Source organism: Notamacropus eugenii, chromosome 1 (assembly GCF_028372415.1).
Source record: "Notamacropus eugenii isolate mMacEug1 chromosome 1, mMacEug1.pri_v2, whole genome shotgun sequence".
In the NCBI taxonomy this organism is placed as follows: Eukaryota; Metazoa; Chordata; class Mammalia; order Diprotodontia; family Macropodidae; genus Notamacropus; species Notamacropus eugenii.
Window position 1 is genome coordinate 679801067 of NC_092872.1, and position 13495 is coordinate 679814561.

Sequence of the window (13495 nt, forward strand, 5' to 3'; positions counted from 1 at the left end):
TCAACTCTTTCAGTGGTGGCAAAGAATTGGAAATTAAGGGAAATGGCTGAGAATGTATATAAAGGCTATTGTGCTGTAAGAAATGATGCTCTCAGAAACACCTGAAAAGACTTACTACATGAACTGATGCAAAGTGACATGAGCAGAACTAGGAAAATTTTGCACACAATAAAAGAAATATTATATAATGATGTACTATGAATTACTTAGCTATTCTCAGTAATACAACAATTCACAACAATTCTTAAAGGCTTACAATTAAAGGTGCTATCTGTCTCCAGAGGGGAAAAACCTGTTAGAGCCTGAATGCAGCTCAAAGATATTTTTTTCTTTATTAATCTTGCTTTATTTTTTGATCTGTGTTTGTTTTCCCAGGTGACTTGCATGACTAACACGTGAATAACATATATAAAATTGCTTGCCTTCTCAATAAGGGGATATGAAAGGGAGGAAAACAATGTGGAATTCAAAATTTGAAAAGAAAAAAGAATGATAAAATTGTTCTGCATGTAATGTGAAAAATATAAAATATTGAATAAGATAAAAAAGGATAGTCAGGATCGTTCTGCTCCTTGAAATCTTCAGTATCAAAAAATTGAGAAGAGAACATAACAATATCTTGCCTGTGTTGCATGATCACAAAGGAATGATGTGAGATGTAGGATGTGAAATGACTGGTGATCATAAGTCTCTATATGTTCTCCCTGTAGTTCCAGCAGGAGGAAAACAAGAATATAAAATGCTTTGTAGCCATAACTTTGAATATTCTTCAGTAGACCCATAAAGATGAAGAAAAGCAACCTCACTTCAGTGACTGAGTTCATCCTCCTTGGCCTCTCCAGCCAGCCTGAGCTCCAGGTCTACCTCTTCCTGCTCTTCTTCATGCTGTATCTGGTGATCTTGCTGGGGAACCTGCTCATTGTGTTGCTGATATTGAGGGATTCACATCTCCACACACCTATGTACTTCTTCCTCACTAATTTATCCATTCAAGAAGTCTGTTACACATCCTGTGTGTTTCCACAGATGCTTGTACACTTCTTTGCAGAAAGAAAGTCCATCTCCTACTCATGTTGTGTCGTACAGGTCTACACATTCCTGTCCTTTGGCATTTCAGAGTGCTATATCCTCTCAGTGATGGCCTATGATCGCTATGTTGCCATTCGAGATCCCTTAAGGTACTCAGTCACAATGAACTGGGGGATTTGTGGGAGGCTGGCTGCTGGATCTTGGTTGGGTGGCTTCATGGCTTCCACAGTGGACACGGTAACCACATTTCAGCTCTCCTTCTGCCAGGATAATGTCATTAACCATTTCTTGTGTGAAATGCCTGCCCTACTGCAACTCTCTTGTACTGACACAAGCCATGCAGAACTGGTCATGCAGGTCCTCTGTATCTTTACCCTTTTGTCCGCTATCACATTCATCATTCTTTCCTATGCACACATCATCATTGCTGTCCTGAGAATTCGCTCTGCCCAGGGACGTAGAAAAGCCTTCTCTACTTGCTCTTCCCACCTTCTGATTGTCACCTTATTTTTTGGAACTGTAATGTCTCTTTATATGAAGCCTCAGTCCCTATCCTCTCCAGAATACAGTAAGATTGTTTCTGTGTTTTATGTGGCTTTCACCCCTACCCTCAACCCTCTCATCTATAGCTTGAGGAATAAAGAGGTGAAAATGGCTTTGAGAAAACTTTTGGGGAAACCGGAAGCTGCTTAATTGCACCTATACTATTCATGAGTCTGTGTGAGGAAAACTTAAACCCAAACAGGCTCCTTGTTTTTTCTTCCAGAAGTTTCTAATGTGTCTATTCTTATTTCTGGAACTTTACCCTCTCAATTTCATTCAATATATTCTTTTATCACTTTAGGAAACATCTAAACTCTGTCCTGGTTTTCTCCCTATTTTTCTTATAAAAAGAAATGAAATGGTCTTCATATCCTTGAACCACCACAAGTTTTAACTCAGACAGTACTTCATTTGGTATATTGAGAATTATTACACTACAAATTAGATTTAAATAATGATTATAATAATTGGTAGAATCACAGCTGGTATAATGGAATTGGGGGCCATTTACTTGTGGGTAGATGATTTGGGTGGGAATAACAATTTCTACTGGCAGAGGTAGATTATTTTGGAGGGGTTTGGGAGGACACAGGATGGGACAGACAATGGAGGAGGAGCTTACCTAGGGAATGGTTGGGATTTTTTGGGGGCAGTGATAGAATTTATGTGCTAGGTTTCTAATTTAACTGATTTTTCTAATTTAATTCTAATTTCAGTTTTTTTAGCGTAAGTGCTGCCAGTGCCCTCTAGTTTCGCTGCCCCAGGGCAGTGCTCTAATCATACTACTTTAGTTTCAACCCTTTGAGGTTCCTGAAATATCTTCTTGGATCCTATGCATGAAAATAAGAGACATATAAAAATCAATTGTAAAGTATATACTGATTTTACTGTTATTGTTTCATTAGTCCTTTCAGTCATGTCTGACTGTGTTCTCATTTGGGTTTTCTTGGCAAAGATACCATCAATGTTTGCTATTTCCTTTTCCAGTTCATTTCACATATGAAGAAAGTGAGGCAAGTGTTAAGTGACTTGACAAGAGTTACATGGCTGGTGTTGGAAGCTTGATTTGGACTCAGTATGATGAAACTTCCTAACTTTAGACCCAATGTTCTATCCACAGTGCTATGCAGCTCTTCCATTAAAATTTTGTTTTTGTTGTTGCTTAGTTGTTTTCAGTCATGTCTGACTCTTTGTAACCACTTTTGAGGTTTTCTCCACCAAGGTCGTGGAGTGGTTGGGTATTTCGTTCTTCAGCCAATTTAAAGATGAGGAACCTGAGGCAAACAGGGTTAATTGCCCAGGGTTACACAGCTAGTAAGTGTTTGAATACAGATTTGAACTCAGGTCTTTCTCATTCCAGGCCTGACATTTTATCCAATGAGTCACCGATCTGCCATGATCTTCTTATATTTCATTGAGCCCTGGTCACATGACGTGACCAGGAGAAATAAACCACGTTTAAATGAATTTATCATGTCATGTATAAAGTTTCTGAGGTTAACTTCACAACTCCAACTCCAATAGCAATTTGGGGGCTGAGAGCAATGCTGTTGCTCCTCTCAGGGTTCTAGTCATAACTCCAAGGAGTAAGGATATCTTCTCTAGTATTATCATTCTTCAACCTCCATCCACTCTTCCCCCTCCACAATATCACCAGTTTAAGTTAGTATCTCACCAATATCATTTGGCAAATTGATATCTCCTTAATATTACTGATATTTAATCAGCATCAACTTTTGTAAAGGGATATTTTGGAGACAGCTTGGTGGTTCAGTGAATAGTGTGCTGAGTCTGGAGCCAGGAAGACTTGAGTTCAAATCCAGCCACAACAACAACAGAAAGCCAGATGAAAGGAAGCAATGGTAGAATACTTAGAGATCCTCTTAAGTGGAGGCCAAGGCTCTCCATTAGACATTTCCAGAAGTTGGATCACCAAGGCTCCATGTGATTTGATATGATGCAAAGTGCACTGTGCATGCTCCAAAGACTAAGCCCTTATTGGTTTGCCATCTGTTATAATTATTTCCAAATAGAATGTATAAGAGAAGAACATGGAGATAAATAAATTTCATAATTGTGAATATGAATGGGATGAACATGCTCATAAATTGCAAGTTAGTTAAATTGATTAGGAAGCAAAATCCACCAACATATTGTTTACAAGAAACACACAAATGCAAAAACTCAACATAAGATTAAAATAAACAATTGCAATAAAGTCTAGTTTGTCTGAATTGAACACAGGATTTTACCTTATCACTACTCTCAGCCCTTCTGACCAATAAGTGGAGTCATGAACCTCAAAACCTGCATTTAAGGAAAGATCTCAGCACAGAATATCTCATTTCTCACTTGACTACAAAACTAAGCGATATCTCTGACTTTCTCCACAATGCCCTACTACTGGGGACCCTTCCCACATCTCTCCTTTCAGTTTTGTTTTGTGTATTGTCTCCACCCATCTGATTTCAAATTCCATGAGGGCAGAGAATATCTTTGTTCATATTCGCAGCCCCAGTTCCTAGTATAGTGCCTGGCATGTACTAGGTGCTTAATAAGCATTTATTGACTACTGACTCCAGTACTGAAAAATGAAATGAACAGAATTAGAAGAACAATTCATACATCAGAAAAAACAGTGCAAAGAGAACTTGGGAAGCTGTAAGAGCTATGATTAATGCTTTGACCATCTGTGTTTCCAGAGGAATGATGATGAAATGTTATCTATTAAAAATAGATGATGGATTACTGTGAGCAACCAGTATTAAGTCTGTGTCCCTAAGATATAACTTGGTAGATCATAAATGTTCATTTTTTTTTATGTTTTTAAGGAGCCACAGACTAATTGATTTAGTGGGAGTTCCTAAAGGAATGGAGATCCATTTGATAAATTTTGCCTATTCTCCTACTAAACTTGTATAACCAACTCTAAATGTTTAACCCTTTTTTGGGAACCCTATAGGTGTTTGAGACTTACCTGACCTTGTTTCCTTTCATTTTGCACTTTGCCTATTGCTCTTATTGAGGATTGAGTTTAAAATTCCAGTAAGATTGCATTTATGGTAGAGTTTGACTATTTGATTGACAAAAGGAGAACATTGAATGGGGGGGCTTTTAAACAATAGTCCCAGAAATCAGAACCCCTCAGGTTTATCTTTAGAGTAGGGAGGGTAGCTATAATAAGCTGACTTCTGAAAAGCCAACCTGTCTATGCAAGTTCCTGTTGAGTGAGTGAGTCCAGAAAGGATGAGGTATCTACCAAAATATAAAGTTCCCAAAATAACAGGCCCCCAAATAAAGACCAGAAAAGGAAATTGAATTGGTTTAAAGGAACTACAAGGAAAAACAAAACTATTTTCTGGATGGATTTATAAGACAATTCTAACAAACTTTTATATAACAATTGATATATGCACAAAAATTTTTTTAGAAACTTGAGAAAAACTCTAACAAAATCCTTTAATGAGGCAAATATAGTCCTAATAACTGAACTAGGGGAGAACAAAGCAAAGTAAGAGAACTAGATGTCAATATAACTATTGGGAGAATATGTTCAGAATTGGGGGGGAGGTTATATGAAACAACTGTTCTTACTATACTACCTTAGTACATACTTCTTCCTAAAGCCTAAGTAAGTGAGGCTCATGGTTTATTAACATCAACTTTTAATAATGAAGTGTCCCTAGAACAGGGACTCATGCCAATAATAGAAAGAAACATACAACCCTTCCCAAGTACACTCATGACCTTGATGGGAAGATGTAGCTTTGCTCTGGAGTAATCAACCAGACAGTTGAAGAGGAGTAGAGCTTAAATTGGTTACACACAGAAGAGAACAGAAAAAAATTCTGAAAGAATCATGGAGAAGTAGTATAGCTTGAAAAGTTACATGCTATTTAAGGAGCAAGTTGTTAAAAATAAGTGTATACTTTCATGTGCAATCATCTTTTTATTATTTCTACTATGTTACAGAAATACTCAATTTATTTTATGTTAATAATAATATGTTTTAAAAAGAGAAAAATTAAATGATGAATTGATTATCTATTGAAAAGGGAAGCACAATGTACATTGTAGTTCCCTACATTTTCCTGTACAGTCTTCTTTTTCTATTATGTTATCACAGAGATATGCCTTATTTCTTTGGTGCTTGTTAAATTCAGAGTTTAAAACAAAATATTTTTTTAAAGAAAAGCTCAGTGCCAGTCTTATAAAATGTATTATTCTTTTGCATTGTGAGCTTTGACATATTGACAAACATAAATATTTCAATATAGAAATAATAGAAAAATAAAATTGCAACTGAAAATTTTAATTTCTACTAGGTACAATTTGTTTTCTTTTATTCTATATTAATTTCAACACTTTAGAAACAAGCTAGGCTTTGAAATAAAGATGAGTTTAAAAAGATGGAATAGATTGAGAGGGGCTCTCCAGACAGGAGGAATAGTTATCTAAGAAAAGTTACAAAAGTGAGAATGAGATTGGTATGAATGAGGGAAACAATGTGACGCATCTTTCTGGAATAGATAGATTTCAGAATGGTCATGAGAGACAGCAAATCTTGGAGTTCACATGACACAAAAGCAGAACAAAAATGATATACAGGTGGGTAATCAGGACTTCGACCCAAATGCATGTTCAAATTCATTGTGGGGAAAGAAATAGTGCTGAGAAGGCATGAAAACAGCCAGTCTTGAGATCTGGAGATAAAGATCGAGGTTATTCCAAGAGGAAGCAGTATTACATGAGTCTGGTCAGGGGGGTGGGGAAATTGAATGACCCTAAGGATAGTCTGAAGCAGAGTCTCTGAATACATTCTTTATAGGAAATCCAATAATACCAGTTTTGAAATACCCAGTAGACAGATCCCCCTAGATACCACTGTTTCCTTAGTTGGTACATAGGACTCAGGAGGACAAGGGCCAGAGAGAGATGGTACAATTAATGGCTTCTTGCGAAAGAAGGGTTATAGGAATCTGATCCCAAAGGCTCCCAGGCAGAGCAAATATTGTTATTCTTCCTTTCATCTCTGGACTCAGTCGGTGCAGAATGTCTGGAGAATTACCACAAGCTGGGGAGATTCCTACAAAGAGTTTACCATAGTCTGAATGGTACTGTGGATAAGAGGCTGGACTTAGAGAATCAGATGAGTTTGGCTCAAATCCTACCTCAGACACTTAGAAGCTGTGCTGCCCTGGACAAATCAGACAGCCTCTCTGGGATTCAACTTTTTATTTGTAAAATGATGAGGTTGGATTTAATGACATCAAAGGTTCCCTTCACCAATAAATTTATGATCTCATGATCCCCTTATTCTTTTACAAATTACTCCCAGGCAGGTGAGGAGAGGGTTACTGTTGCTGATACTTTTGTCCCTAATTATATTGTCAGATATTATAATCTGCAGGATCAAATGCCAACCTTGATTTGCATCCTGTCCTTGAAAAATCAGTTTCTCACATGTCAAGAGCACAAGTTGGAAGTCTGGGGATGGAATTAATGCACAGCTTTGTTTCCCTAACCTTCTAATGGATGAACTTATTGCTCTCCAAATAATACCAGAAGGACCAGCAATGTAGAAGTGTCAGATCCACAAATAAGAGGTACAGATGGGCTATCCTTTACCAGGGATATTAAGAATTTACTGAGGAAACATATGCCAATTTACTGTCTTTCCTTTGTGTATTCGTTCACACCTGCAAGGACCGGTCATTTTTTATTGTGGTTTTGTAGGTAGGAGCCAGACTAGCATAATTAGAAATGTTCTCAAAACTTAAATGCCACTTTTCTTTTGAAGGAGAATTCTTTTTAAATGCTTGCAGACTTTAGTTTTAGAAGGAACTCTGTGATGAATCAATATATAAAGCAATGAATTCAAATCATCTTGTTCTGATTTACATTTTTAATGTATTCATGAAATACACACAATTTCTGAACTGGAAGGTATTTAATCTATTCCAGCTAGCAATCTCATTCAGAAGTCTCTCCACCTTATCCTTTTTAGGTGGTAATAATAATGACAACAATAAGTATTACTTGTACAGTTCTTTTAAAGTTTATGAAGTTATTTATATCAAGTATCTCAGTTAGGCTTTACCAAACAGCTAGTGATATAGGAACTAAAGTTATTATCTCTATGTTATTGATGGAGAAACTGAAGGTTAGATTTCAAATAACTTACCCATGGTCACATAGCTAGTAAGTGTCAGAGGCAGATTGAAACCCATGTCTTCCTAACTCAATGTCCAGCCTCTTTTGTTCCTCTTGGTCAGATGACATAATAGATAGAACACTGAACCTGGAGCCAAGAAGACCTGTGTATCAATCTAGCCTCAGGCAATAAAAAATTGGTTATCCTGTGCTAAAAACTTAAGGCCTTTCTGCTAACTTAGCTCAGGGGGTTGATGTGAGGACCACATGACATAATGCATGAAATACCTCGGCATACCTTGAAGTACTAAAAATGACAGTTTTTATCATTGTTAGTATTACTCTTATTGTTTTGTCACATTACCTCTCCTCTAGTCTCCATATATTTCCAGATCTGGGGAACACAGAGTAGGAGAGAAAGAGTGATGGGAAAGCAGCCTGGAAAGGTAGGTTGGAGCCAAGGATATAATGTTAAAGAAGTTGCTAATTTATTCTGGATGAACATAATGTTAAAGAAGTTGGTAGTTTATTCTGGAGGCAAGGAGTCACTGAAATGTAGTGAAAATATTAATGCAGGCAGATCTGTGCATTAAGAATATAAATTTGATTGCACATATATAACCTACATCCAATTGTTTACTTTCTTAGGGATGGGGGAAGGGAGGGAGTTAGGAAGGAAATTTGGAACTCAGATTTTCATTAAAAATTACTGTTAAATTGTCTGTTTATGTAACTGGAAAAATAATATATTATTTTAATAAAGATTATAAATTTGATGAATATGTGGAATAAGAATTCTAGAGAGGAGATACTGGAGATAGAAAATTCAATTATTTGTTATAGTTCGTTAAAGATTTCATAAGGACTTGAACTAGTGTGGTGACCAAGTATGTGAGTGGAAAGCTATAGAGAAACTGGAATAAGGGAGCTAATAGTTCCATTGTATTCTGATGTGGACGAAAATGGCTAGAATACTGTATTTATATTTTAAGAATTATGTTTTAAGAATGACATTTACAAAATGGTATTTTGTCAGGTGATAAGGCCATCAACATGGTAAGGGGACAGATCTTAGAACTGATTGAAGCAATTGAAGAAAGAAAAGAGGTGGCAGCCAGGGTAGCTGTTTTGAAGGCTTTGTAGAACTGCCTTGTAGAGGAAGACCTTTTTCTGTTTATACCTAGAGAGTTCAACTACTAGGAGCATTGTACAAAATTGTGATTTTTATTTGATATTTGAGAAAAACTTCATAAAATGTAAAATTGTTCATGACTGAAATAGGCTGCCCTAGGAAGTTATGAATTAGTCTTGATTACAGGTCTCTAAATATAGCCTGAATGTTATAGAGGGAATTTCTTTGATGTTCCTTATGACTCAGAGATTTTATAAAGGAATTTGTGTCTCAGAAACATGACTGTAGTGCATAATACTTTCCTTTCCTTTCTCCCCACCCAATTCTTGCTTTTATGTAATGAGTAATATGAGAGAGAAAAAAATGAGACAGAAAAAGAGCAGTTGGATTTAGTGACCTCTAAGTTTCTTTAGAATTGTAAAATTCTGTGAGTCTCCATTTCAATAACACATGATAATTCACCACTCTTGGCAGGTAAATGCTCATACAATTCCTAACAGAAAAGCACTCACAATAAAAACTTTGAAAATGTTGCACCTCAGATGGCACTTGTAGCTTCTAAGGAAGTAGGACTCATTTGAGGTGCTCAAAAAGTCTATTGCTATGAAAAATCTGATTTTTACTTAGGAAGGAAGTACATTTAGCTCTGTGGGGAAAAGCATTGTCATATTTGATTTAACATTATTCCCAGTCACTCTGTTTTGTAAATCTCATAGTCCGATCCAATAAACATTTATTAACTGCCTACAATGTGCCAGTGACACCATGTTGTTGAAATGTCCTTTCTACTTTAGTGTGTAAGGCTGATTCAGTTCTCCCATTCTCATATCAGCTGTCGACCCAGACCCAAACAGCTACAGTTGATGGAGTCTCCTTCTTTGTAGATATAAGTAAATGGAATCTTCTGGTCAGAAATAATGAGTGCAGGTCTGTGGGAGCAGGTCAGGCAGCTTGAAGGGATGAAAGATTTCAGAAACAAAACCAGTGTTCAGGAGGCTAATTTTCATGTGATAGAGAAGGGCAGAGCAGGGAGCAAGCATTTATGTCTGTAGTGGTTACTACATGTCAGGCAATATATTGAGTGCTTTGCAAAGACTATGTCATTTGATCTTCACATCCATTTTACGGATGAGGAAACTGAGGCAAATAGAGGTTAAATAGTCTAATAGAGTTATTTTCCCAGTGCCACTTACCTAGTTAATATTATTGGCTGGATTTTAACTCAGATGTTTCTGACCCTAGGGTGAATGCTCTATACACTGGTCTGCCCAGCTATAGGTGGGATAGTGAGAATATGTAAAATTTTCCTCTTCATAAAAATAGTACTTTGATGACTTATATATTATGTTTTCATAATCTGGAGTGATTATTTCTTGAATATTTTAGGTTCTACAAGCTTTGTCATTAGTAAGGCAATTAGAAAGAGTATGCATAGACGGAAAGGAGATGTATAAGTTGAATATTAGGGGATGTTTATCTAAAAAATACAATTAAGGGATGAGAAAGAAGAAAACAGTGGGAGAATGGGAAAGTGAGAGGTACAATGAGATAAATTATCAGATATAAAAATGGTCTGAAAGAGATTTGATAGTGGAGGGGAAAATGGGGGTAGCAGGGAGGGGAGCCCATGACCTTCACTTACTCTTGTTGGAATTGATTCAAAGAGGGTAAATATACACATACACATTTGGTTGTAGAAATCTGTCTTACAATATAGGAACATAGGAAAAGAAGGGAATAAGAGAAGGTTGGGCAGGTGATATAAGGGAGGGCAGTTTGGTAGAGGTATAAGTCGGAAGCAAAACTCTTGGGAATGCACAGGGTAAAAGAGAGAGAAAGACAGAGAGAGAGAGAGGAAGACAGAGAGAGAGAGAGAGAGAGAGAGAGAGAGAGAGAGAGAGAGAGAGAGAGAGAGAGAGAGAGAGAGAGAGAGAGAAGAGAGAGAGAGAGAGATAGAGAAAGAGAGAGAGAGAGAGAGAGAAAGAAAGAGAGAGAGAGAGAGAGAGAGAGAGAGAGAGAGAGAGAGAGAGAGAGAGAGAGAGAGAGAGAGAGAGAATGATAAATGGGGGCTAATAAGATTGTGGGGAATACATAGTAAGTAATCATACTGTAAAAATATTTGCAACGAGATTCTCTGATAAAGACTTCATTTCTCAGACATGAAGAAAATGAAGTCAAATGTATAGAAATAAGAGTCATTTCTCAATTGAGAAATGGTCAAAAGATATGAATAGATAACTTTCAGACAAAGTAATAAAAGCTATCTATAGTCATATAAAATTTTCTAAATAATTTTTGATGAGAAAAACAAAGTAAATCAACTCTGAACTACTCCCTTTTACCTGTAAGATTGACAAATATGACAGAAAATGAAAATGACCAATATTGGAGGGCAAGTGGAAAATGTAAACACTAATGTACTATTGGTGAAGTTGTATAAGTGAGTCAACCATTCTGGACAGCAATTTTGAATTATGCCCAAAGGTCTGAAAAACTATGCATATCCTTTGACCAAGCAATACTAACACTAGGTCTGTATCACAGAAAGATAAAAAAATCAAAAGGGAATAAAAGATCTATATGTACAAAAATACTTATAACATCACTGTTAGTGGTGGCAAAGAATTCGAAATTGAAGTGAATTGCTTAGCAAGTTATTGTATATGATTGTGATGGAATGTAATTGTGCTTTACGAAATGAACAGAATGTTCTCAGAAAAACCTAGAAAGTCTTACATGAATAGATGCAAAATAAAATGAGTAGAACTAGGAGGACATTGTACATAAGAACAGCAACATTGTATGATGATATTCCATGAATAACCAAGGTATTCTCAGCAAAACAATGATCCAAGACACTACTTTAGGACTTATGACAGGTGCTATGCATCAGCAGAAAAAGAACTGGTGGATCCTGAATGCGGATGAAAGATATTTGTCCTTCATTTTGGGGTTTTTTTGGTTGTATTTTCTTTCAGAGGTGGCTTACATGGAGATATGTTTTGCATGATTACACATGAATAACCAATGTCAAATTGATTGCCTTCTCATTGAGAGGGGTAGGAGAGAGGGAGGGAAAAATAGTGGAAATCAAAATTAAAAAACAGAATGTTAAAATAATTTTTGCATATGATTGGTAGAACTTCAATAATATATAAGGTTTAAAAAAGAAAATCACAATCTTTCTGACCCCTAATATCTTGTGCATCAAAAAATAGAGAAGGTAAAGCATCAATATCCTGCTTGCTTTGCACAGGTACAACGAGAATGATGTGAGATAATGGATATAAAGTTATTTGTAATCATGAAGGGATACATACATAAAGACCTGATTGTGCCTATATGTTCTCCCAGTAGTTTCAGCAAGAGAAAAGCAAGAATATAAAATTCTTTGTAGCTTTAATACTTAATATTCTTTCAGTAGACTCATAAACAGGATGGAAAGCACCAATCTCACTTCAGTGACTGAGTTCATCCTCCTTGGCCTCTCCAGCCAGCCTGAGCTCCAGGTGATCCTCTTCCTGCTTTTCCTCATGATCTACCTGATGGTCTTGCTGGGGAACCTGCTCGTTGTATTGCTGATTTTGAGGGATTCACGCCTCCACACACCTATGTACTTCTTCCTCACTAATTTATCCAGTATTGAAGTATGTTTCACATCCTGTGTGCTTCCACAGATGCTGGTACATTTCTTTGCATAAAGAAAGTCCATCTCCTACTCTTGCTGTGTCACACAGTTCTACACATTTCTGGCCTTTGGCATTTCAGAGTGCTTTATCCTCTCAGTGATGGCCTATGATCGCTTTGTTGCCATTCGAGACCCCTTAAGGTACTTAATCTCAATGAACTGGGGGGTTTGTAGGTTACTGGCTGTTGGGTCATGGTTGGGTGGTTTTACAATATCCACAGTGGATACAGTTGTCACATTCCAGCTTACCTTCTGCCAGGATAATGTTATCAATCATTTTTTGTGTGAAATGCCTGCCCTACTGCACCTGTCTTGTACTGACACAAGACAGGCAAAATTGGTCATACAGCTCTTCTGTATTTTTACCCTTTTCTGCCCTGTCACATTCATCATCCTTTCCTATGCACACATCATCATTGCTGTGCTCAGAATTCGCTCTGCCCAGGGACGCAGGAAAGCCTTCTCTACTTGCTCTTCCCACCTTCTTGTTGTAACCCTATTTTTTGGGACTGTAATATTTGTTTACCTGAAACCTCAGTCTCTATCTTCTCCAGAATACAATAAGATAGCTTCTATGTTTTATGTGGCATTCACACCTACCCTCAACCCTCTCATCTATAGCCTGAGGAACAATGAGGTGAAAATGGCCCTGAGAAAACTTTTGGGAAAACCTGAAAGTGCCTAATTCCACATATCTCATTCCTGTGTCTACATGAGGAAAACTTGAGCCCAAACAGACTCCCTATTCCTCCACAAGTTTCTCCATTATCTATTCTTAAGTTCAGAACCTTAACCTACCAGTTTTCATTCGATATGTTCTCTAGTTACATCAGGATCCCCCTGAAGTCTCCTTTGCATTTCTCGTATTTTTCTCATAATTAAAGAAAGAAATAGTATTACTTTCCCTAAATGACTACAGGTTTAACTCAGACACACTTTGTTTGGAATGT

At 36.9% G+C, this 13495-nt stretch overlaps 1 protein-coding gene across 1 annotated transcript; it reads left to right on the top strand.

Moving 5' to 3' along the window:
- The first annotated feature begins 786 nt into the window (after nucleotides 1–786).
- On the top strand, nucleotides 787–1722 carry LOC140519617 (olfactory receptor 5M5-like). The gene has a single exon (XM_072632844.1). It carries the CDS (start codon nucleotides 787–789, stop codon nucleotides 1720–1722), a length of 936 nt encoding a protein of 311 aa, XP_072488945.1.
- Nucleotides 1723–13495: the final 11773 nt, after the last annotated feature.

Coding starts and splice junctions, on each gene's coding strand:
- LOC140519617 (XM_072632844.1), top strand. CDS start 787: ATGAAGAAAAGCAACCTCACTTCAGTGACTGAGTTCATCCTCCTTGGC.